At 42.9% G+C, this 23233-nt stretch overlaps 1 protein-coding gene across 1 annotated transcript in view; it reads left to right on the forward strand.

Moving 5' to 3' along the window:
- LOC131688740 (uncharacterized) overlaps positions 1-23233 on the forward strand; it is a 342957-nt gene that overhangs the window by 129991 nt on the left and 189733 nt on the right. The window contains 1 exon segment of the mRNA XM_058973225.1: positions 14627-14989. Coding sequence (XP_058829208.1) covers positions 14627-14989 — 363 coding nt within the window.

A 23233-nucleotide genomic window follows, 5' to 3' on the forward strand; every position in this document is an offset into this window, starting at 1 on the left:
CTCGTGTTTGTTAACTCATTCAGCAAAGACATTTTGTGTTGCCTTGGAAGCGCATCAAACCATTGTGGGTGTACGGTACAGACGGAAGAGGGTACTGAGAATGATAAGAAAAATAAAAAGGACAATTAAATCTGTATATTGATGGTTTCTAGGAAGGTGTACACGAGGGACATATAGAGGAGATCACAGCTTGCCAGCACATCTCGAACCGAGGCATTGGGTAATCTTCCTCGGGGATGTAGGAAGTTCAGTAGTTGAGCTCTGGCAGAGTAGTAAACGGTGCATGTCCCGACAATATGTTCAATATTTATATTTATTTATATTTAACAATTTACGTCCATCTGACAATGAGTCTTAATGAACTAAATTACAGAAAATTAACCTAAAGTGATAACAAACGATTTCTAAACTGTGCAGAACTAATGACGAAGTCGAAGTTGTCGGTAAAATCGTTGAAGCGACGGACCATTGCTAGTATCGGGCTGTTGGCAGCGTAGTTAGTGTTACGCATTTCAGTCTGCAGCAGTGTTCGAGGACGAAGGACACGAGTTGGTGCGTAGAGGTTAATTTGTGATAGGAGATCGGGAACATCATATTCGGCGAGAAGAAGCTTGGATACGAAGGTAGCTTGCGACGCGTATCTACGATTTTCTAAAGTGTGCAGTCCTAGTACTCGACAACGGTCTTCGTATGGCGGCAAGTTCAGCGGATCATTCCAATGCAATTGACGTAACGCATATCTTATGAATCTGCGCTGGACGGCTTCAATTCTTTGGCTCCAAATTGCATGGTAGGGGCACCAGACGACGTTTGCGAATTCCAACTGTGAGCGCACCAGCGAACAATACAACGCACAAAGGGTCCCGGAATTCGTTGGATATTTTGAACATAAAACCTAGTAGACGATTAGCTTTGTCAATGATCGCTGAGAAGTGATGGGTGTACGTTAGCCTTTCATCAAGGATGACGCCCAAATCTTTAACATGATCAACGCGTTGCAGCTGAGTTCCAGCGATGTTATAGTTGAAATTAAACATGTTCCTCGTTCTGATGCTGATTTTTTTTTTTTTTTTTTGTAAAATTAGTGTTTTAGTTTATTTATAAAATATTTACAGTTCATTTTCTAAGTAAAATTGTAGTGCCTGTAAGTTAACTACATTTTCACTTTCGGTAATGTATTTTAGATAAACTGCGAAAAGTCTAAGAATTGACGCTTTTGTGTTTCAGTGTATTCCATTCAACATTGGTTGTGCTAGGTCCGTGAAGCACACTCTTCGCCATCCGTGTAGTATTGTCGCTATCCTTCGTTGTAGTAGTGTCCATGCCTCTCCTACTCGTGGACACTCACAGAATTTGTGCTCCACCGTTTCGATTGCTGTGTTGCAGTGAAGGCAGTTTTCTCCATCCGCTCGTCGCATCACATACATGAGGCGTCTATGTATCGTTTTTCTGTTTACTAGTAGAAACAATTCGGTTCGTTGTTGAGATGAGAGACCTTTCGTTCTATGGATGTTTCTCCATATTCGAGGCCAATCCGCGTGACGGTTATCTCGCTCAACTTTGGGCTCGTCTGTGTTTTTTACATAGAATTGATTGATGGTGTTAGCTGAGACGTTTTGCTGAATTTGTGGAGGAAGATGCGGGACGTTCTGCACAATTACTTTCAGGCAGGGACAATCTGCAGGAGGGTTTACTGGGTTTGGGAACATGAATGATTTGTAAAAGGGAATGGAATCAATTTCCTTCAAATGCCTGTTGATTAGCAGGGATTTGCATTTGAATGCTGGTAGTTGCAGTTTTAATCCTCCTTCTTCATAATTTCGTGCTAGTTGCTGGATAGGTAAGCGACCCGGGATTCCTCGCCATAGGAAAGTACCCATTGTTGCTGTCAGCTTTGCTGTATGGGCGTTGGACGGGGGTAGGATAGAGGCGAGGTACCATATCCTTGCTGTTACGAATGTGTTCAGCAGCGTAACTTTTTGCAGAAGTGTTAATGATCGCATCCCGTGTAGCCATATCAAACGACTAAATTTTCCCACCAGCTCATCCCAATTCTGCTTAATCATCAAGCGAATTGAATTGGTGTAGATTACACCCAGAATTTTAATACTGTTTTCTGTTCGTAGCCATGACACGTTGAGAGCGTTTCCATTCATAAAACCAACGTCTATCGCCGTTGTTTTGTTGAGGTTTAGTTTCGCACCAGAAACACGAGAGAAACGGGTAAACAAATCGTGTATGGCCTCAATTTTTTGTACGGTTGTAGCTATAACACTTATATCGTCAGCGTAAGCTACAACAAGATCATTGCCACATTCTCGCTCAATCTTTGTGAGAAGCGGTTGTAGGTATATGCTAAATAAACAGTTTGAAATAGGGCTTCCTTGCGGTACCGATCGTTGTATAGGAAAGGCGGCGGAAAGACGTCCGTTTACGAGTAAGCGAGACGACGACATCTCGGAAAACCGGGAGAGTAGATCAACTAACCTCCGATTGAATCCGAGCGCGCACATGTTGCCGAACAGGAACCTTCGATCGACCCGATCGAACGCGTGATCTAGATCGAATGATATTAGCTTGGCTCTCTGTTTATTGTGGATCAGCTGAGCGATTCTATCCTTTAACGAAAGAGTGGCTTGGAAGATATTGCGATCGTCGTTGGAGCATTTTTGCACACCGCTTAGAACTCGATGGTTTCGCATTACAGTTTCAATTCTCGCTTTGATAATGCGCGAGAGGAGTTTGAAATCGTAGTTAAGCAGCGATATGGGCCTGTATGAGCGAATAGTGTCATCTGTCCCCTTCTTTTTCACGAGAACGATCACACTTTCCACGAACTCAGCTGGTGCAGTCGACATCAGGGCCTCGTTCATAACGAGGTTGATTTCTCGGTGGATAACATCGAATGTGCGGAGATAGAATTCTTTTGGGATGCCGTCGGGTCCTGGAGATTTTCTCGATGCGCTGGTTTTGATTGCCGCATATATTTCGGTCGTTGTAATTTCGCTCATACAGGCTTCGTTCAACTCATCGTTTTCAGGAATAACTCTCTCACAGCTAAAGTCGTCGTTCCTGTCTTCAAGCGTCTCTTCCCGCGCATACAGAGTCTGGAAATACTGCAAGAGGTGTTGCTCGATGTCTTCGGAGCGATCGATATTTTCATTCCGTTCGTTGCGTAGCTGTGTGATCGTTGTTCTTTTTCTCCTTCTCTCCCCAAGCTGGAACGTCGATAGAGGTTCGCCAGCGATGTGTGTTTCGTTGATGCGCACGAACATATACGTGAATTCTCGTTGTTGCATCAACATCTCTGCTTTTAAACGGTTGATGGTTGTCAGCATGTTCGGGTCTCGAAAGTAGTTGTCGTAGGCTTGTAAAAGTTGTGTATACAGTCGTTGATACTTGCGGTTAAATTCGTTGTAGGCTAAACTCGATTTCCACCTGAAGAAAGATTTTATTTTGGGTTTTGCACACGCTAACCACCAGCTTATCCATGACGGGAAATTTCGACGTTGGCGAGTCCAATACTGCCAGTTGGTGCGTAGTTCATCAACATTCTCAGCTGTAAGAAGGTGGGGACGGAGGGACCAAAATCCCCTGCCGGGTTCTCTGCCGAGGTGAGGAAGGCACATACGAACGGTGACGGCTTTGTGGTTTGTGAAGGAGCACACGTGAGTATTCGTATTTCGTAGCTGATCGCATAGACTATTGCTCACGTAAACCCGGTCGAGCCTGGACATCGAGTTGTGTGTAATGTATGTGTGGCCCGGTGTTTGACGATTTAGCTTAACCCACACGTCACGAAGCTGCATTTGTTGGGTGATCGCTTGAAGAGATGGGCTCGAATTGTACCCTGTCGCATCGCACTGTCGTATTACACAATTAAAATCGCCTGCCAAAATAACATTTTCGGTCTGGTGGCGGAGGTAATAAACAAGTGTGCTGTTGTAAAATCTCTCTCTTTCAGCTCTCGCGACGGTGCCGGACGGGGCATATACATTGCACAGAGTCGTGTTGGAAATTCGCAGGGCGATGAGTCGGCCGTCTAGACTTTTTTCCACATGAGAGAACCGTATGTACTCTTTTAGTGCAATCGCCGTTCCCCTTCTCGTGTGGTCTACGTTGCAGATTACATTATAACCGGGCAGGGAAAGTTGTTCGTTTTCGACTTCTTGCATAAAAACGATGTCGAGTTCCATCGTACGGACGAAGGTTCGAAGAGCGTTGAGTTTGGTTGTGTTCGTGATGTTGTTTATGTTAATGGTTGCAAAATTGTAACTGGTGTGCTCCATTATAGACCGTAATCTTCCTCCTGCGAAACGTTTCCCCCGTCTTGTCGTTGTTTCTTACCCGGCGGTCAGCGTTGCGATCGTCGGCTGTTCGTGGAAGTTGATGATCGGTCGGTGTCGTCACCGTCGTTTTTCCTATCGTTCCTCGGTTGCTTTGTGGGTAATTTGAAAACGTCGTCGGTCGGCTGCCGAACTGTAAGAAGTTCGGGATCCGAGTTTTGTTGTGTTGGAACATCTGTTTTTGGTGGTGATGGAGAGAGCGTCGTTGACGAGGAAGGCTTCGAGCCAGACGGTTTGGTGTTCGGTTGTTTTGGTTGTGTTGGTTTTTGGTAGGTCGGTATCGGTCGAGCCGATTGCTTCACGACCTTTGCATACGACGTGTTGGTCTGATCGGCGGCCAGCTTCTGAACCAGAAGCTTTTTGTTTTGGATGCATGAGATCCCGCTGTGGACAAATTCGTTGCAGTGTCGGCACGTTTGGTGTTGTCCGTAGTAGGATAGGGCTGTAATCTCTCCATCGATTGTGACAAACGACGGAATGTTCGTTTTTACCATCATTTTTACGACTCGAACACCAGTTGGGATGCCACCGAATGCGTACTTCTCGTCCCACATCATCTCATGGATTGAGAGTACGTCCCCGTATGCTTGAAGAAACCCGATGATATCTTCGTTTGTTACGTCTTCGGAGAGATCGAAGAGTTTTACTTCCGCAGCCCCGTCCTCCAACGTTATCCGAAGCTTGTAAATCTTTCCGTCGATCTCTGTCTCGTGTACATTGTCGTGTTTTTCGACAGTTGCCTGTGCCACGGCGAGTTCGTTGACCTTAACAAACGCACAACCGAGGCTTCGGCTTGGTTGAATTCTCACAACTTGATTCTTTTGCAACTCCAAAATGGTACTGACGAAGTGATGAAGCTCTTCATAAGATGGCTTCCGTGGTAGATGGGCGTAATCGATACGGAACGTGTTCTCGCGACGTCTCATGTTGACACTGCTCGCGATAAATTCACTCGAAAAACGGGCCGGCGATGCCCCAAAGCCTCGTAACTGAGTGACAAGCTCAAAAGTAATAGCTCGTGCACGACTTCCGATGACCAGCGATTCTAAACGCGTCTGCTTGACTCGGAGGTTGAGCGCTAACTGAGCTGATAACAAAGCGTTTAGCAACACTAAGAACCATCATGTTTCTTTTACACCAACTATAAAAGGTATCAACGAGATACTGTAGCTCACGGCAATCGGCTTCTTTCCTTATAATTAGAAATATTTTCAAGTCATCGGCGAAGAACAGTTTCTATCCACGCACTAAGACGAAAGCCACATCATTCACGAACAGTGAAAACAGTAGCGGACCAAGTGTGCTACCTTGAGGAACTCCAGAATGGTTGGAAAAGGACTCAGATTCATTGTCACCAATTTGAACAACGGCTTTACGGTGAACAAGGTATGATCGAAGCCAACGGCAGAATCGGGCAGTGCATCCAAGTTTATCAAGCTTCGTTAGCAGTATCTCATGGTTAACAGTGTCGAAAGCAGCCTTAAGATCTGTGTAGATCGTGTCCACCTGCAGTTGTTTGGACATTTGTTCCGTACAAAAGGATGTGAAGGAGACCAGGTTCGTCTCCACCGATCGACCGGAAAAGAATCCGTGCTGACAAGTGCTTATCGTTGTAACCAGCGCCATAAGATACCGCTATTCGCGAGCCCCATACGTCAGCGATGAGCATCTAACATGTAGTGATTGAACATTATCCGAGACATCACACGAATGAAATCCCGACCCACATCCATTCCTCTGACCTAAGGTTTCGTTGATACCTTCGGGACAATAGAATGTAGCCACCGTTCTTACTCTCCATTGCTCAAATATGTTTGCCAACTAGCGTCCTCTAACATTGAAAAATTCATTGAAGCAGATTGGGCTTTCGTAGATGTTACCTTCAAAAGCGATCGCTTTCGCTAAAGAGTCCGCTTCTTCATTACCATGGATGGAGCCATGCGAGGTAACCGAAACTAAGACAATCTTGTACTTTCTTACACACTGGAGTTTCCAATTCATATTGGAAATATGGAATGTGCTTTCTAGGTTTCATTGAACGGAGAGCTTCTATTGACCTGAGGCTATCCAAGACAATAAAGTAATGATCGGTGAGCAAAGTATCAATAATCCCAAGGTTATACAGAATAGCAGCAAGTTCTGCGACGTAAACTGAAGCAAGGTCATTGAGTTTGAATGAGGCGGGAAGGTTTTGTTTGAATATACCGAAGCTAGTGGAGCCGTCGAGGCTTGACCCGTCGTTGTAAACAACATGTCGCAGTCAACTTCTTCAAATTTGCTATGGAAGATGCTTGGAATAACTTGCGGACGTATGTAATTCGGGATTCCACGTATCTCGTCTTCTATGGATGTGTTGAAGAATTCAGTTGAATCAGAAGCATGCGGGAGATTGACACGGTTGGAATAATATGAAAGAGGATTGATATTTTGTGCCTTGTAATCGAAGTACAAGAACATAAATCGGGTTTGAGAATTGAGCTCGACAAGCCTCTAGAAATTTACAATTACTAACCGGTTCAAAATATCGCGTCGGATGAGCAATCGATATGAGAGGTCCCAAAATCGATTTTTCAGTGGAAGGACGCCCGCCGGTACTTCTAGAGTCGAGTGCATGTAACCCACAGAAAAACGCAAACAACAATATTGGATTCGCTCTAATTTGATGAAATGCATGGTCGCAGCGGCGCGGCAACAGAAATTCACATACCCCATCACCGACAAAATCATTCTTTGGCACAGCCTGATTAGGTCTCCTGGGTGAACCACCAGGTTCCGGTTATTGTACGGAGAAAGCTGAGCCTTTGTTGGCACTGCTGTTTCAGATACCAAATGTGATACCTTCAAAGTTGAAACAGACCCCGAGATATTTGAAAGTTGAAACGAGCGCAATAGTTCATTGAGAATATTCGACTAGCTCAGTTTTCTCCTTGGAAAACTTGATACCCAGCTGGAGGGGTCAAGTAGATAAATTGGCCAAGATTTCATGCAATGGTCCTTGCAAATCGACGGTTTTGGGACCTACTATAGAGACCATGCTGTCATCGGAAAGCTTCCTTACCATACAGGAATTGACAAGACATTCGTCAATGTCACGAAAAAGTTGTAGAGAAGGGGACCAAGACATGAGCCCTAGGGAAGACCCATGTAGCTAATTCGCGATGTCGATGGATCACCATGCGAAAAAATGCATGTGTTTTGCAAGTTTCGCAAAAATTTGTTTAGAGTTTAGGTGAAAGACCATGCGGGTACAGCTTCTCAGAAAGAATTTTGATGGAAACAAAATCGAAAACCCCCTTAATATCAAAGAAAACTGATGCCATCTGTTCTTCACTAGCAGGGGCCATTTCAATTTCTATTGAGACCTTTGCCTTTGCGATAGCTAAATTGTGTATCTCACAGTAAGCCATTTGCTTCGACCCAATTGTCGAGGCGAAACAAGATCATTTTTTCGAACAACTTTTGGATACAGGACAGTATTGCGATCGACCGATACGAGCTGTGGTCGGAGACTGATTTTCCTGGTTTTTGGATGGCGATGATCTTCATTTGCCTCCAATCTTGACAATGCTACCCTTAAGAAACTTATTAAATAAATTCAACAAGTGTTTTTTGACAGAGTCTGGCAGATTCTTTAACAAGTTACATGGGGTTCTGTCTGGCCCTGGAGGTTTATGGTTACACGATAAGAGTGCAAGTGAGAGCTCCACCATCGAAAACGGTGTTTTGTTCGCGTTATTGTTAAGGGACATGTTAATCTAACCGCAACGATGTCGAGCAGGGTCTAACATGCTCAGACTCGCCAGAGGGGCAGGAATTCGTGTTATTTCACCCGTGTTCAAAATGGTCATATTGAAGTTGTCGCAAAGCTTGAGGTAGATCGATTATCGTCATGAACTCTACCCCATACCGTACCGTGGGAATTGACGAAATGAGAGCAAAATTTAAACAAAATGTTCAGAAAAATTTTAACTTGGTACTGTAAAGGTTAAAGTCACCTAAAACTAGCCTCGGTGCGAGGAGGAGTACCGCAATATTGCCAAGCCATCGGTGACTAACTGAAGCTCTATGGGGGATGTAGGTGAAATCTGCAATAGATTCTAACACTTTTTGTCTTTGGCCCGGAAGAAGATCACGTAAGACCTGGTGGCCGAATATGGATATACCTTGAGCCAGGGCGTCGATTTTGCTTCGACTTCCATCTCTCCTTGAGGCGAGCCATTGTCAGGGGAAGTATGCACAAGATAACCTTGCAGCGGCGTAGCCAGGGGGATTTGGGGGTCAACCCCCCCCCCCCCCCAAACCAAAATAAATTGAATTGATAAAAAATTATTGGAGGTGATAAGTTTAATTTAAAAATAATATTTAGTGATAAATAACAATTTTGGAAGTTTATTATCTGATCATTACATTGAGAACTTAATGTTTCAAACACCTTGGAGAATTGAAAATGAAGAAAATTAAAAAAAATGGTCATGGTGGTGCTATTTATGATGCACATTTGAGTACTGAATTAAATGGCGTAATACAATTTCGGACTCGTTCTTATGTTATGAGCTTTAAAAGAGAAGAAAAGTAAAATTATTGCTCGAAAACAGTTTTTACGGTCAATATCACATAGCTTCGAAACCGCCAGCTTTGTAGGTGTAGTACTTTCGAAGAATTCTGCAACGCAAAACATCTGTCTAAGGCCATGTTGTCCGTTGCTGTATCAAGAAAACGTCTCCAGTTCACTCTGTCCATGGCTGTTTGTCACCTGGCAGGGCACGAAGACTCCTCAGGTCTTCATCATCTTGGCCGATCTCCTTGTAGCTGTCGGATTAGTTTCTAGAACCATTTTACCGAGTTGTTCACCAATTTGATGACATGCCCAGCCCACCACAGCCGCCCAAATTTCGCTGAGCGAACAATGAGCGGTTCTCCAAGCAACTGTTGCAATTCGTGGTTCATACGCCATCTCTACATTCCATTTTTCATATGCATGCTATCGTAGATCGCTCTCAACACGTTCCTTTCTAAGAGCGCGTTGGCCTCGCGCCAGCATACTCCAGGCTTAGTGACCGTAGAGGACAACCGGTCTAATGAGCGATATCTAGAAGGTTAACTTCTTGTGGTGTCGTACATTCTTTGACCGAAGGGTTTTTCGAAGCCCAAAGTAACAACGTTCACCTGCCAGAATACGTTTCCAAATTTCTCTGTTGGTGTCATTATTGGTGGTCGTTGGTGAGCCTAAATACAAGAACTCATCAACGAACTCGCTTGCCAACGGTGATTGGCAGCGTCAAAGAATTTGGGACAACACCGAGCAATGGGGTGCTCGGTAACTAGTTGTATTAATACCGCTTAATACCATTTTTATTTATAGGAGATACTACTTACTCCTTCCAATCCTTCTGTAAAATCTGTTTCTCCCAGATCTTCGAAACCCACCAGTGCTGTGCTCAAACCAACGCCTCTCTTCCTACAACTACAACTAGTGTTTCAGCAGTTCACATGGCAGTTGTGATGTCGGAGAAGAAATTTTCGTTCATTAGAACGTGGTCGATTTGGTTCTCAGTTTGTTAATCAAGTTATCTCAAGAGTAGCGTTCATGTCGCTGATGAGGAGCTTCACATTCTGCCGCGGGCTGTAAATGTGCGTAAAATGTATCATTCTTGTTCTCGGATCTCGCTTCGTGAGGACAGTGCGCGTTGACAGTGTTGTAGTTGTAGAAATGGCCTTTGATCCACACATATCCTTTCGCTGACCGTCTGCTACTTGATCACGCTTTGGCGCATCTTGCCAAGCACTACAAAGCAGATTCCACACTCGTTTGTTGTGCCGTCGGTCTAGTAGAATGTAGCCGCTCGATGCCCGCTTTTCAACACATTCTGTCCAGCCACGTAAAGTTCCTACAAAGCTACGGCCTTGAAGTTGCGAGTTTGCAGCTCATCTTGTAGGATTCGTTCGAACCCAGGGAAGCAAAGTGACTTGGAGTTCGATGTGCCAAGTTTCCCATCGTAATCCTTTTTTTCTCTTTATCGATTGTTTCGATCTGCCTTTTCTTTTTTATTCTTCGTGACGTGCTGTTTTTTGGACGGCTTGTTGGGATTGACCCAACCTGTCTCGTCGAAGGACAGCCGTGCGGGGTTTCTTTGCCACCTCATGTATTCAGTTCTGTCTACGGTAGGGTTATGGCGCCCATGCTCACTCGCACCTTCTCATTTCGCTTTTACTGCAGAAGACGGCAGACCGATCGGTCCAAGAGTCACAAAACGAGTGATCGGGAAAACGTCGAAGCATTTGTATATGATGCATAAAAAATCTCAAAAATTGACGACTTTTTTGTTATGAAATATTAATTCCTTAAAGGAAACTTGGATTGAACCAATCTGCGCACTAAGGGCACAAAACCTAACTTAAATTAAGTTTGTTTTTTTGTGTGTTTCGAGCTCATCTCAACAGTAATTAGCACTAGACGATGTATCTAAACTAGTACCCAAATTAGCACTAGTCTCGTCAGCACACCAGAGCTTCTGCATTTGTTTCCCGGAACATCACTCGGGACAAATCATTTGGCTTGGGTCGGCATAAAGGAAACAGCGTGTTTGGTAATAAACTATAAAGACTAATTGTATTTTTATTTCATTTTGGTTTATATAGGAACTCGAAACAATAACCCATTTTCGAACACATCATCTGGTTTTGTTTTATTAATTCTATTCTCTAGCTTTTGAAAATAGGAGAAAAAGATTGCGCAAATCAAGAACCAGTTTGAGATTAGTATTGTCGTATATAGAGGAGCCCGGGCTAGTTGGCGGAATCCTCTTTTCTCCGTTTCTATTAGACATGTAGCGCTGCCTCTCGTTACGTACCTGCATTTGCAAAACATTTTGTTTTGTGGAAGTTGCAGGCGATGCTGTGTTTTCGAGCATGCCAAGTAAATTTTCCAAATTTTAAACACTTTGTGTTATTTAGGATGATTTTCAGTCTTTTTTCCTGAACAAAAGTTATTTTTAAATAGTTTTTTATAAAATATGTGGTTGGGGTAAGTTAGCTGTGCTGTTTGCGGGGCAAGTTGGCGGTACTATTTACGGTGAAGAAATAGTCATCGAAAACATTTTTTTTTTCTGGAATTCACTCCAAAGTAAGAAAATCATTTTCTTGTGTATCTCGTCAATGCAGGAGAGATTGACTTCGGCCAATCGCCCGAAGAATTTCAAAAATTTGCTTTTGAATACGGAGTGCGCGTCAAAGTCAAAATGCCGGGGTATTGAGACTGAAATATAATAGTAAATGTCGGCTAACATACAGTTTTCTTGAAAAGACATTCGGTACGTTTTGAAAGGACCCCTGAAGTATTTGATTCTCCATTTGATTGCTTATTTTTGACGAATCTAAACATACCGCCAACTTCCCCCGGGGCCGGGGTAAGTTGGCGGTTTATCCGCGTCACATATTTTTGTCTCTAAAAATGGAGAAAATGCATCAAAAATTTAAAAAAAAAATCAGAGATGTGGCCAACATTCTGCCCTTTCATGCCAAGTGTTCTATTTTACAGGATATACCTACATCAAAGCGGTAAAAAATGAAAACTGAAAACACCGCCAACTAGTCCCGGTCTCCCCGACGGTCGATGTTGCACAGAGTGCGTGACGATGATGGTTTGAATTTTTTTGTATCTAAAGGGCGAACACGAAATTATTGCGACACCGAAAATGTCATGCCAATTTTCTTATAATGTTTAAAATCAAACCAAAATTTTAGGGTAGTTTTATACATATATTTACTTCAAAAATCAAAAGAAAAGTTAATCGATGGAGCCTTGAGTGTAAAATTGAACGCATTTTCGCTTGATGCCCTCTATCAAAGTCTTTACAGTGTCATCCGGTAAGAGTTTCTCAGTTTTTTTCCATTTTCTTAACATGTCCTTCTCGTCTTTGACTGTCTTCTTGCTCTTCCGAAGTTCCCGCTTCATCATTGCCCAGTGTTGCTCCACCAGGCGCAGCTCCGGACAGTTTGGCGGATTCATGTCCTTTGGAACAAAATGGACAGAATTGGCCTCATACCACTCCAGGACACTTTTAGAATAGTGGCATGATGCCAAATCTGGCCAAAATAGCGGAGCTTTGTCGTGCTGCTGCAAGAACGGCAAAAGGCGCTTCTCGAGGCACTCAGATTTGTAGATCTCGCCATTCACTGTGCCCTTTGTCACGAAAGGCTCACTCCTCAGTCCGCAAGAGCAGATGGCCTGCCAAATGAGATATTTCTTCTTTTTAAATTTGTCGTCCACATAGAACTTGCTCCAGCCGGTGAAAAACTCCAACCCCGGAATTTGCTTAAAATCGGCTTTTATATACGTTTCGTCGTCCATCACACAGGAGCCATACTTTGTCAGCATCTTCTCGTAGAGCTTCCGTACCCGAGTTTTAGCCGTCGATTGTTGCCGCTCATCGCGGTTTGGGAAGTTCTGTACCTTATATGTATGTAGTCCAGCTCTCTTCTTTGCATTCTGGACGTAGCTCTGCGACATGCCGATCTTTTAAGCCAAATCACGGCTTGAGACGTTGGGATTTGCTTTAATCATCCGCTTCACCTTTCTTTCCGTCTTTTTGTTCTCCGGTTCCGGTTTTCTTTCAGCTCCTTTGCCGTGGTCCAACGTTAACCGCTCCTGGAACCGCTTCAACACTCCGGAGCCGGTTGAATGGTGAATGTTCAACATTTTTCCCAACTTCCGGTGCGACAGGTCAAGAAATTCCAGGTGTTTGGAAAGAATTTGTTCTCTCGACTCGCGTTGGTTCACCTCCATTTTCGTTGAATCGAAAAACACGACTTCGAGTTTGACAGCATGTAAACAATACACATCAATGAGATAGTGTGCAAAATTTGGTTGATTTTCACCCAATGGTAAAAAAAGTTATGCCCTGTTGAATGTGTCACAATAATTTCGTGTTCGCCCTTTAACTAGTGCGAATTTGGGTACTAGTTTAGATACATCGTCTTTTTTGTTGTTGGAGACGAACCTCTGAGACCAGCAGGGCCGGCGGAAAGCGTGGGTAGTATGGGTAGTACTACCCACTCGAAAATACTCGAATGGATAATTACCCACTCGAAATTTTGAACCATTTAAAAAAATTTAGATGCGCAACGCATGTATCTCGCACTACACGCATTTGAAAACATCGTTGTACTACAATTCCATTTGCATAAATGAACGTGATTTAATGTGAATTTAATGTAAGCGTGTGCATTGCGAAAAGGGAAAAAATCCATACTAATGGACCCCTCACCCTATGCTTTCTACCCACTCGGGCGTAAAGTGTTTCGCCGCCCCTGGCGACCAGTATTTAGATCTATTGTGGTACTAGATACCCAGTTGGAGATGAGTTCGAAACACAAAAAATCAAACTTAATTTTCATATTGTTGTACCAAAATCGCACAACATTTCTAACAAAACAGCGAAATGTAGCATGCCGTTGGAAAGGTTTATTTTCTTTCCCGAACTGAAAAAATCGAACATCGGTTGAGAACGTAGCTGCCGAAGGTTCCAGACAATGTTTTCTTTGCTATGGGGTTTTGGAGGGCGATTTTGAGGGTACATTACACTGTTCAAACGTTGTTTTGTGTTGCATTTGAGTAGACCTGCAACCCATCCTAGTTCACTTGGAAAATTAATTCAATTTTTGTTTTGTAACACCGTGTAATCACTGATAGTCTGCTGAGATACCTTCTAATAGATACCAAGAACTTGCTCTATAACTTGGGATTCTCTTTGTCTTTCACGAATTTTTATCATATTTGTACAGGCCTATCTGTTTTAAATTTAATGTGGTTGACACAAATTTGTACATTTGAATAACTGAAGTGTGCGCTTCAGTTAGCTTCGTAGTTTTTTTTTTGAGATATGTTACTTATAAAAAGTCAATCTGTCATCGGCAATTTACACACACAAAACCGTTTAGCCTTCAAATTTCAATTCAACGCTATCGTAGAAATCAACAAAAATGAAATTGAGCAAGTTTACTGCCAAATTCCAGTGAACTTGCCTTCATTCTTATATTTTCACTACCTCCTGCCAACGCATAACTGGGCTTGATTGATGAGTATAGCAAACATAACTAATGTATGCGTCAATATTTTTCAACGCCTTCTCGAAGGATCGTGAGTGTTTGTAGTGAAATAGCATGTCGTACAGAAACGCAATAAAATTTTCAGATAACTGCAAATGTATGCGTATAAAATTGAATAAAACTTCAATCAAAACTGACTATCATTTTGTGTTTTTTTTCTCGTACCGATCCAGGTTGCCCGACCGCTGTTGGAACGCTCATTCTACAGAAAGGTCCAAAGTAGAAAAGTATTCACCCACAGGGAATCATTCGATACAATCATTTCAAAGACTGAAGAGAAATTATCCAAGTGCCGAATTGAATACAAGCAATGCTATATTGCGCACCGTCAGAATCCTACCCAGCTTACACTGACGCAGTATATCGACACCCACAATGCATATGTGCAGCAGCTGCATGCCACCAATGCCATGTTGGAGGCGTACCACTGCGAGACACTGCCACAGTTGATGCAGGAACTGGAGGAAATTTACAATGACCTGTGCAACATAGTAGCGGAAGCGGTACTGCAAGGCGCTGAAGCAATTTCAGTCAAAGTGAGTATAATAGTTATGTACGTATGAATATAGGGCGATAAGTCTATTTTGACCATATTAGAGAAGGCGCTGCAATATTCCATTATCAATTATAATCGAAGGAAAGCGTACAATTTGTTTCGTTCCTAAGAAGCAATATAATATCAGCAGAGACCTCAAAATTTCAATTTTTACCCTTTAAAACCCCCATGTTCACCATTCCATTGAAGAACTCCAACCAACGGTTTCGAATGGATAGAGTGACATTTGGACAATTGGAACAAAAGGAACATTGGCTCAGTACCCTTGAAATATGAAGTTATATTGAAGAAAACATGCCTATAATGTATAAAACAATTATGAACATCATTTTATATCTTGATAAGACGCGTTTATGTAGCCTTCATATTTTCAATAAAGTTGTTTGAAATGATATTTTTAACAACTTCACTGAAGACACCAAGTCTCTCCATATTTACTTCTAGGTAAATTAATAACTATAATTATTGTATCAAAAGAAGTACTTGTTATGTTGGAAAACTTCTACAAAGTTGTTAAACCTTCAAAGTTCATGGTTCCCGAATGATGTGAATTTGTCAGTTGGAGAGGTTTTAGAACATTTATTCCACTTTGAAAGTGAACATTATTTGACTTCATTGACATATTATACAAAAAAATTTATAGAGGTTTGATTGCTATTCATTATTGATTCTTCTTGTTTGTAGACTGGAATGATATATATATATATATATATATATATATATATATATATATATATATATATATATATATATATATATATATATATATATATATATATATATATATATATATATATATATATATATATATATATATATATATATATATATATATATATATATATATATATATATATATATATATATATATATATATATATATATATATATATATATATATATATATATATATATATATATATATAATTTTAGCATCTTCGAAAAACCAACGATTTTCATGAACTTGTTTTATATTAGAATCGCTCAGTTGCGGTGTGGTAAATGCAGTGTGAGTGCGCTATGCGGAGCGATTTGGATTTTTTTTACGGTTGCGATGCGGTATATCCATTACCGCCCGCATCCACACCACGACAAACCCTATGCCTGGGTGGACTTTAAGTGGATGTGTTTCTCTCTATGTACCACAGTGTATTTGCTGACTATTTTGACTGACAAATGGGGTTTTCATATAATCACCGGGCGCCTCGGGAAGATGCTTTATGACACCGATGATTATTCCTTGTGGGCTTCCGTTATTGCTGCAAACACTTTCCTGCCCTCTCACATTTTTTTCTTTTCTATTCGCCTCACAGGATGCGGGACGTTCAGTGAGCATCCTGTCGTCCGTTCATCAGATGGTAGAGGTACATACCTGACAGTTGACCATTTGATAGGGTGAAGTGCCTATTTTCACCATACTAAGCAAGGTGCCTCACTAATTCGTTAATTTCTCGCCCTACAATCAATTGAATACGTAAAAACTGACATCAACAGCTTTGCTTCGTTGTTAAGAACCAATATAATAACACAAATGCACTGAAAACAGTGAAATTCTCGTGTTTGAGCGCAACGAAAACTCGAATCGAGTGCCCCTATTGTTGCGCTACCGTTTGACTCAATGCGTTGAACAAAGATGGCAGACACTGCTCTAACCAACGGCTTCAAATGGGTAGGGTGATAATAGAAACATGGCGCAGTCTCTACGCATCGCTCGATCGAGATAGAAGTGTTGTTTTCGGTCTGTTAGAAAAAGAACAGTGCAGTAATCCGCGTTCAAGGTTATTTTGCCATTCTCTGCCTCTTCGAGGTTTGGACTTTTATTTTCTTTTGTGCGTGTGTTAACCGTTAGGCCACATTCCTCAACCTTTTGTTCGTAAAGCGAGGATTGAACAATAACCAGCTATTTAAGCTGGACTGGTGCGTCGTGGGAAACGAGTATACAGATAAGTGAAATCTACCTTTTTGATACATTTACGGCTTTTTCCCGTCTGCGCGGGTGCTGACCCCGTGCGTTGACGGTGTCGATGGCTTCCTCCCCGGATGGCCAAATGGAGATCGAGTCGACTCCTAAGGCTCTCCCCCGACCCAAACAATATCCAGAGCTCTCGACCGGTCCCTTTGTGGTCTTCTTTCGGCCCAAAACAAAATCGCTGAATCTATTACAGATTTCTAAAGACCTAACGGAACGGTTCTCGGCTGTGATCGAAATAAAAAAGGTCCGCTCAGACAGGCTGAGGGTCGTGCTGACTAACTCAAAGCAGGCAAACGATATTGCTTGCTGCGAGCACTTTACGAAGGACTATCACGTGTATATTCCAGCTGTGAAAGTACAGTCTGAAGGCGTTGTCACCGATGACAGTTTGACATGCGAGGATCTGCTGCAGTACGGGGTTGGCCGTTTCAGAGACCGCTTACTTCAGCCAGTGAAAATACTCGAGTGCAAGCGTTTGCACTCAGTAGTAGTTGCGGGGGATGGTTCAAAAACGTACCCCCAATCAAACTCTTATCGGTTGACCTTCGCTGGTACCGCTTTGCCAAATTACGTCCTCTTGCACAAGGTTCGTCTGCCTGTGCGTCTGTTTGTGCCGCGGGTCATGAATTGCACAAAGTGTAAACAATTGGGTCACACAGCCACCCATTGTAGCAATAAGGCCCGCTGTGGAAAATGCGGGGAGAATCATCTAGATGATTCGTGCAGTAAGAATGCTGAGAAGTGTCCTTACTGTGCAGAGAATCTGCATGATATCTCGGCATGTCCCGCGTACAAACTACGCGGGGATAAACTAAAACGTTCCCTTGCTGGACGATCCGAACGTTCTTTTGCAGAAATGCTGAAGAAAGCTACACCACCAACCTCAACAAACATCTATGCTCACTTGCCTCCTAACGAGGGCGAGGCTGATGACCCACAAGAGGGAACATCTACTAGGGCGCCTAGAAGTTATAGGAAGAGGAGGGACATTTCCTCTCCTAAAGTTCGTTGTAAAGGCCAGAAGGTATCCCTTGACGGGACTCAGAAAGTCACATCTATTGGAAGTGTTTCAACCAAACCGAAGCAATTAGCTCCTGGTCTCGGAGTATTAAACTCAGAGAAGGAGTTCCCAGCACTTCCCGGAACATCAAAAATCCCAAGTGTTCCTCTGTTTCAGTTCGAGAATAATCGCGGCACTGGAATTATCAAACTCTCGGACATTGTGGACTGGATAATAAAAACTTTCAATATAACTGATCCTATTAAAAGTCTGTTGTTAGCTTTTCTCCCTACAGTAAGAACATTTTTGAAGCAGTTGACTGCTAAATGGCCCCTCCTTTCAGCGATTGTATCCTTCGATGGCTAACTCATCGAACGAGGTCACGGATTTGATCACTGTTCTACAGTGGAATTGCAGAAGTATCATCCCGAAAATCGATTCCTTCAAAATTTTAATAAATAATTTGAGTTGCGATGCATTTGCATTATGTGAAACTTGGTTAACTTCCGACATAGATCTCAACTTCCACGACTTTAATATTATTCGCCTGGATCGAGACACCCCCTATGGAGGAGTGCTTTTGGGGATCAAAAAGCGCTATTCCTTCTACAGAATTAACCTTCCCTCGATAACAGGTATTGAAGTCGTCGCTTGTCAAGTAACAATCAAAGGCAAAGATCTTTGCATAGCTTCCATATATATTCCCCCCAACACCGCGATTGGGCATCGCCGGCTACATGACATCATAGAATCCCTGCCTGCACCGCGACTAGTTTTAGGCGACTTTAACTCTCACGGTACGGAATGAGGTTGCCTTTATGATGATAACCGTTCCTCTTTAATTCACAATATTTGCGACAACTTCAACATGACAATTCTAAACACGGGTGAAATGACACGGATTCCTCCCCCACCAGCGCGCCCAAGCGCATTAGATTTATCCCTTTGCTCGACCTCGCTAAAGTTAGAATGCGCGTGGAAGGTAATCCCTGATCCCCACGGTAGCGACCATCTGCCGATCGTAGTCTCAATCAATAACGGCTCAAGGCCATTGGAAACAATCAATATTTCGTATGACCTCACACGAAATATCGATTGGAAGAGCTATTCAGCCGCGATATCCGACAACATCGAATCTACTCAAGAACTTCCTCCGGAGGAAGAGTACAGCTTTTTGGCTGGCTTGATTCTCGACAGCGCGAATCAAGCTCAGACTAAGCCAGTACCCGGCGCGAACATACAAAAACGTTCTCCCAATCCCTGGTGGGATAAAGAGTGCTCAGACGTGTGCACAGAGAAGGCCGCCGCGTTTAAGACCTTCCGGAACGACGGCTTACCCGCTAGTTTTCGACAGTACGCGACGTTAGACAAGCGAATGAAGAGTTTGATGAAAGCCAAAAAACGCGGTTATTGGCGCCGGTTCGTCGACGGATTAACGAGAGAAACATCGATGAGCACTCTTTGGGGAACAGCCCGACGTATGCGAAATCGAAACAGTACTAATGAGAGCGTGGAATATTCAAACCGTTGGATATTCGATTTCGCCAAGAAGGTTTGTCCGGATTCCGCCCCGGCACAGAAGATCTACCGCGCCGCGTCCCGTCACGATAACGCGAACGAAACACTTTTTTCGATGGTGGAGTTCTCACTTGTTCTCTTGTCGTGTAACAATAAAGCTCCAGGGCCAGACAGAATCAAATTCAACTTGTTGAAGAATCTGCCAGACTCTGCCAAGAGACGCTTGTTGAACTTATTTAATAAGTTTCTCGAGGCTAACATTGTCCCACACGATTGGAGGCAAGTGAAGGTCATCGCCATCCAAAAACCAGGAAAACCAGCCTCCGACCACAATTCGTATCGACCGATCGCAATGCTATCTTGTATCCGGAAGTTGTTCGAGAAAATGATCCTATCCCGCCTCGACAATTGGGTCGAAGCAAATGGCTTACTGTCAGATACACAATTTGGCTTTCGCTTTGTCTTGCGTTGCTCTCAACCGAAATTCAAATGGCCTATGCTAGTAAAGAGCAGATGGCATCAGTGTTCCTAGATATAAAGGGGGCTTTTGATTCAGTTTCTATCAACATTCTTTCAGAGAAGCTGCACCAGCATGGTCTTTCAGCGACTTTAAACAACTTTTTACTAAACTTGTTGTCGGAAAAGCACATGCATTTTTCGCATGGTGACTTATCGACATCACGATTTAGCTACATGGGCCTTCCCCAGGGCTCATGTCTAAGCCCCCTGTTATACAATTTCTACGTCAACGACATTGATGAATGTCTTGACAATTCCTGCACGTTAAGACAACTTGCAGACGATGGCGTGGTGTCTGTTACGGGACCCAAAGCTGTCGATCTACAAGGACCATTACAGAATACCTTGGACAATTTGTCTGCATGGGCTATTAAGCTGGGTATCGAATTCTCCACGGAGAAAACTGAGCTAGTTGTATTTTCTAGGAAGCGTGAACCAGCACAACTACAGCTTCTATTAATGGGTCAAACTATAGCTCAGGTCTTCACAGTAAAATATCTAGGGGTCTGGTTCGACTCGAAAGGTACTTGGGGATGCCATATTCGGTATCTGAAACAGAAATGCCAGCAAAGGATCAACTTTCTTCGTACAATAACCGGAACGTGGTGGGGTTCCCACCCAGGAGACCTAATTAGGTTGTATCAAACAACGATACTGTCGGTACTGGAATACGGATGCTTCTGCTTTCGATCCGCCGCGAACATACATTTCATCAAACTCGAAAGAATTCAGTATCGTTGTTTGCGTATCGCCTTAGGGTGCATGCAGTCGACCCATACGATGAGTCTCGAAGTCCTGTCGGGCGTTCTCCCGCTGAAAAATCGATTTTGGGAACTCTCATATCGATTGCTCATTCGATGCGATATCTTGAACCCGTTGGTGATTGAAAATTTCGAAAGGCTTGTTGAGGTCAATTCTCAGACCCGTTTTATGTCCCTGTACTTTGACTACATGGCGCAAAATATTAATCCTTCTTCTTACAATCCCAACCGTGTGCATTTCATAAATACTTCTGAATCTACTGTTTTCTTCGACACATCCATGAAAGATGAGATTATTGGAATTCCGGACCATATACGCCCACAAGTGGTTCCAAATATTTTTTATAATAAATTCCGAGAAGTCGACAGTTCTAAGATGTTTTATACTGACGGATCAAACCTCGAAGGGTCCACTGGCTTCGGTATTTTCAATCAAAAGTTCACCGCCTCCTACAAACTCAGTGACCCTGCTTCAGTTTACGCCGCAGAACTAGCTGCTATTCAGTATTCCCTTGGAGTCATTGACACATTACCCGCAGACCATTACTTCATCGTCTCGGATAGTCTGAGTTCTATTGACGCTATTCGCTCGATGAAACATGGAAAGCATTCCTCGTATTTTTTGGGGAAAATACGGGAGCTACTGAGTGCTTTATCTGACAAATCTTTCCAGATTACCTTGGTGTGGGTCCCTTCTCATTGCTCCATTCCGGGCAATGAGAAGGCGGACTCCTTAGCTAAGGTGGGTGCCATTGAAGGTGACGTTTTTGAAAGACCAAATCCACGAATTTTTCAGTATTACTTATCAGAGAACCCTCGAAAGTTGGCAAACCTCGTGGAGCAATGGGGAGCTAGGAAGGTGGCTACATTCGATAGTCCCTAAGGTATCGACGAAACCTTGGTTCAAGGGAATGGATGTGGGTCGTGACTTCATTCGTGTGATGTCCCGACTCATGGCAAACCATTACACGCTGGATGCACATCTCCGACGTATTGGGCTCGTGGAGAGTGGTATCTGCGCTTGTGGCGACGGTTATCACGATATAAAGCACATAGTCTGGGCGTGCACCGAGTACAGTTCCGCCAGGTCTCGGCTTATGGACACCCTCCGGGCCCGAGGAAGACCACCCAACGTCCCGGTTCGAGATGTGTTGGCAAGCCGCGATGTCCTCTATATGTCCCTTATATACACCTTCATAAAAACCATCAATATCCAACTTTAACTGCCCCTTTTTCCTTATCATTCTCAGAAGCGCTCTTTTCCACCTGTACCATACACCCACGATGGTTTGATGCGACTCCAAGGCGACACAAAACATCCCTGTCGAATGAGCCAACAAACACGGGACCTAAAGCACGAACATCACACGCACAACTCGAAATGTAGCCATCAACATCTGAGCCGCACTACGAAATCGTCTGGAGAAACCCCTGCCATCTCGAGAACGACCACCCGGCGTCCCAGTACATGATTCTTCCTGATGAAGACCACCCTGATTCTGTAATCCATCCGTTGATCTCCCGAAGTCTGAAACTGAAATAATGTTCTCCCCCTGCCATGTTTGTCCACCCTACTTCCCCTGACTCTTATACACAGAAGTAACACCCCTTCCCCCCCCCCCCCCCCAAATATCTTCATGAACCATTTAGCTCTTCTTGCCTTTTCTAGTTTTAACTATTATATTATATGATCTCGTTGAAAATGCCCAACTCTACTACCACATAAAATAACTCTAATTAATGTCTCCGAATCTTTACAAAATTTAATCACGCCCTCTAATTATTTCTACTTTTAAGATAGTCATAAAAATTTTCCCCCTTAGTTAAACATTATTTGCTCCAATAATCTCATTGCTAAAAATGTCAAACCATATTGCCATAAAAACTAAATGACCCCTCTAATCTTACGAAAATTATACTTCCCCCTTGTGTATATGTATAGCTATAAATTAGCCTTAGTTTAATTTCAAAAATCAATATGTAAGCCCCTAGTTTTAAGTAATTTAAAATGTAAAACAAAACAAAATTGGCACCTTTAAGCTAACGCAAACCTGCCTTATCAAATAAACGAATTGAAAAAAAAAAAAAGAAACATGGCGCAAATGGGCTCATCACCCTACTTGTCGTTCGATGTGGTCTTTTGAATGTGTGTTACTGTGGCAGAACTGCGGAATTTTATCATCAGTATAATCGGTTTGTTGGCAGGCAAATGGTGAACAAGTCCCCGCTCTGTTATGAAAAGCGTGAACGAGCATTTGATTTCAGAATACGTTTGATCCCAATTTAGCGTCAGAGTGATGTATTTTATTAGATTATGATGTATTAGAAAGCATGCAATTTGGACGAAAATGTATATTGTTAGCAGGATCGTTGCATTAGCCCTATATATGTTATGTCTCTAATAACGTTTTCGTTTTTTCTAGGTGCTACACCGGTGTAGTGCAAAAATGAGAT

Source organism: Topomyia yanbarensis, chromosome 3 (genome assembly GCF_030247195.1).
Source record: "Topomyia yanbarensis strain Yona2022 chromosome 3, ASM3024719v1, whole genome shotgun sequence".
Taxonomy (NCBI): domain Eukaryota; kingdom Metazoa; phylum Arthropoda; class Insecta; order Diptera; family Culicidae; genus Topomyia; species Topomyia yanbarensis.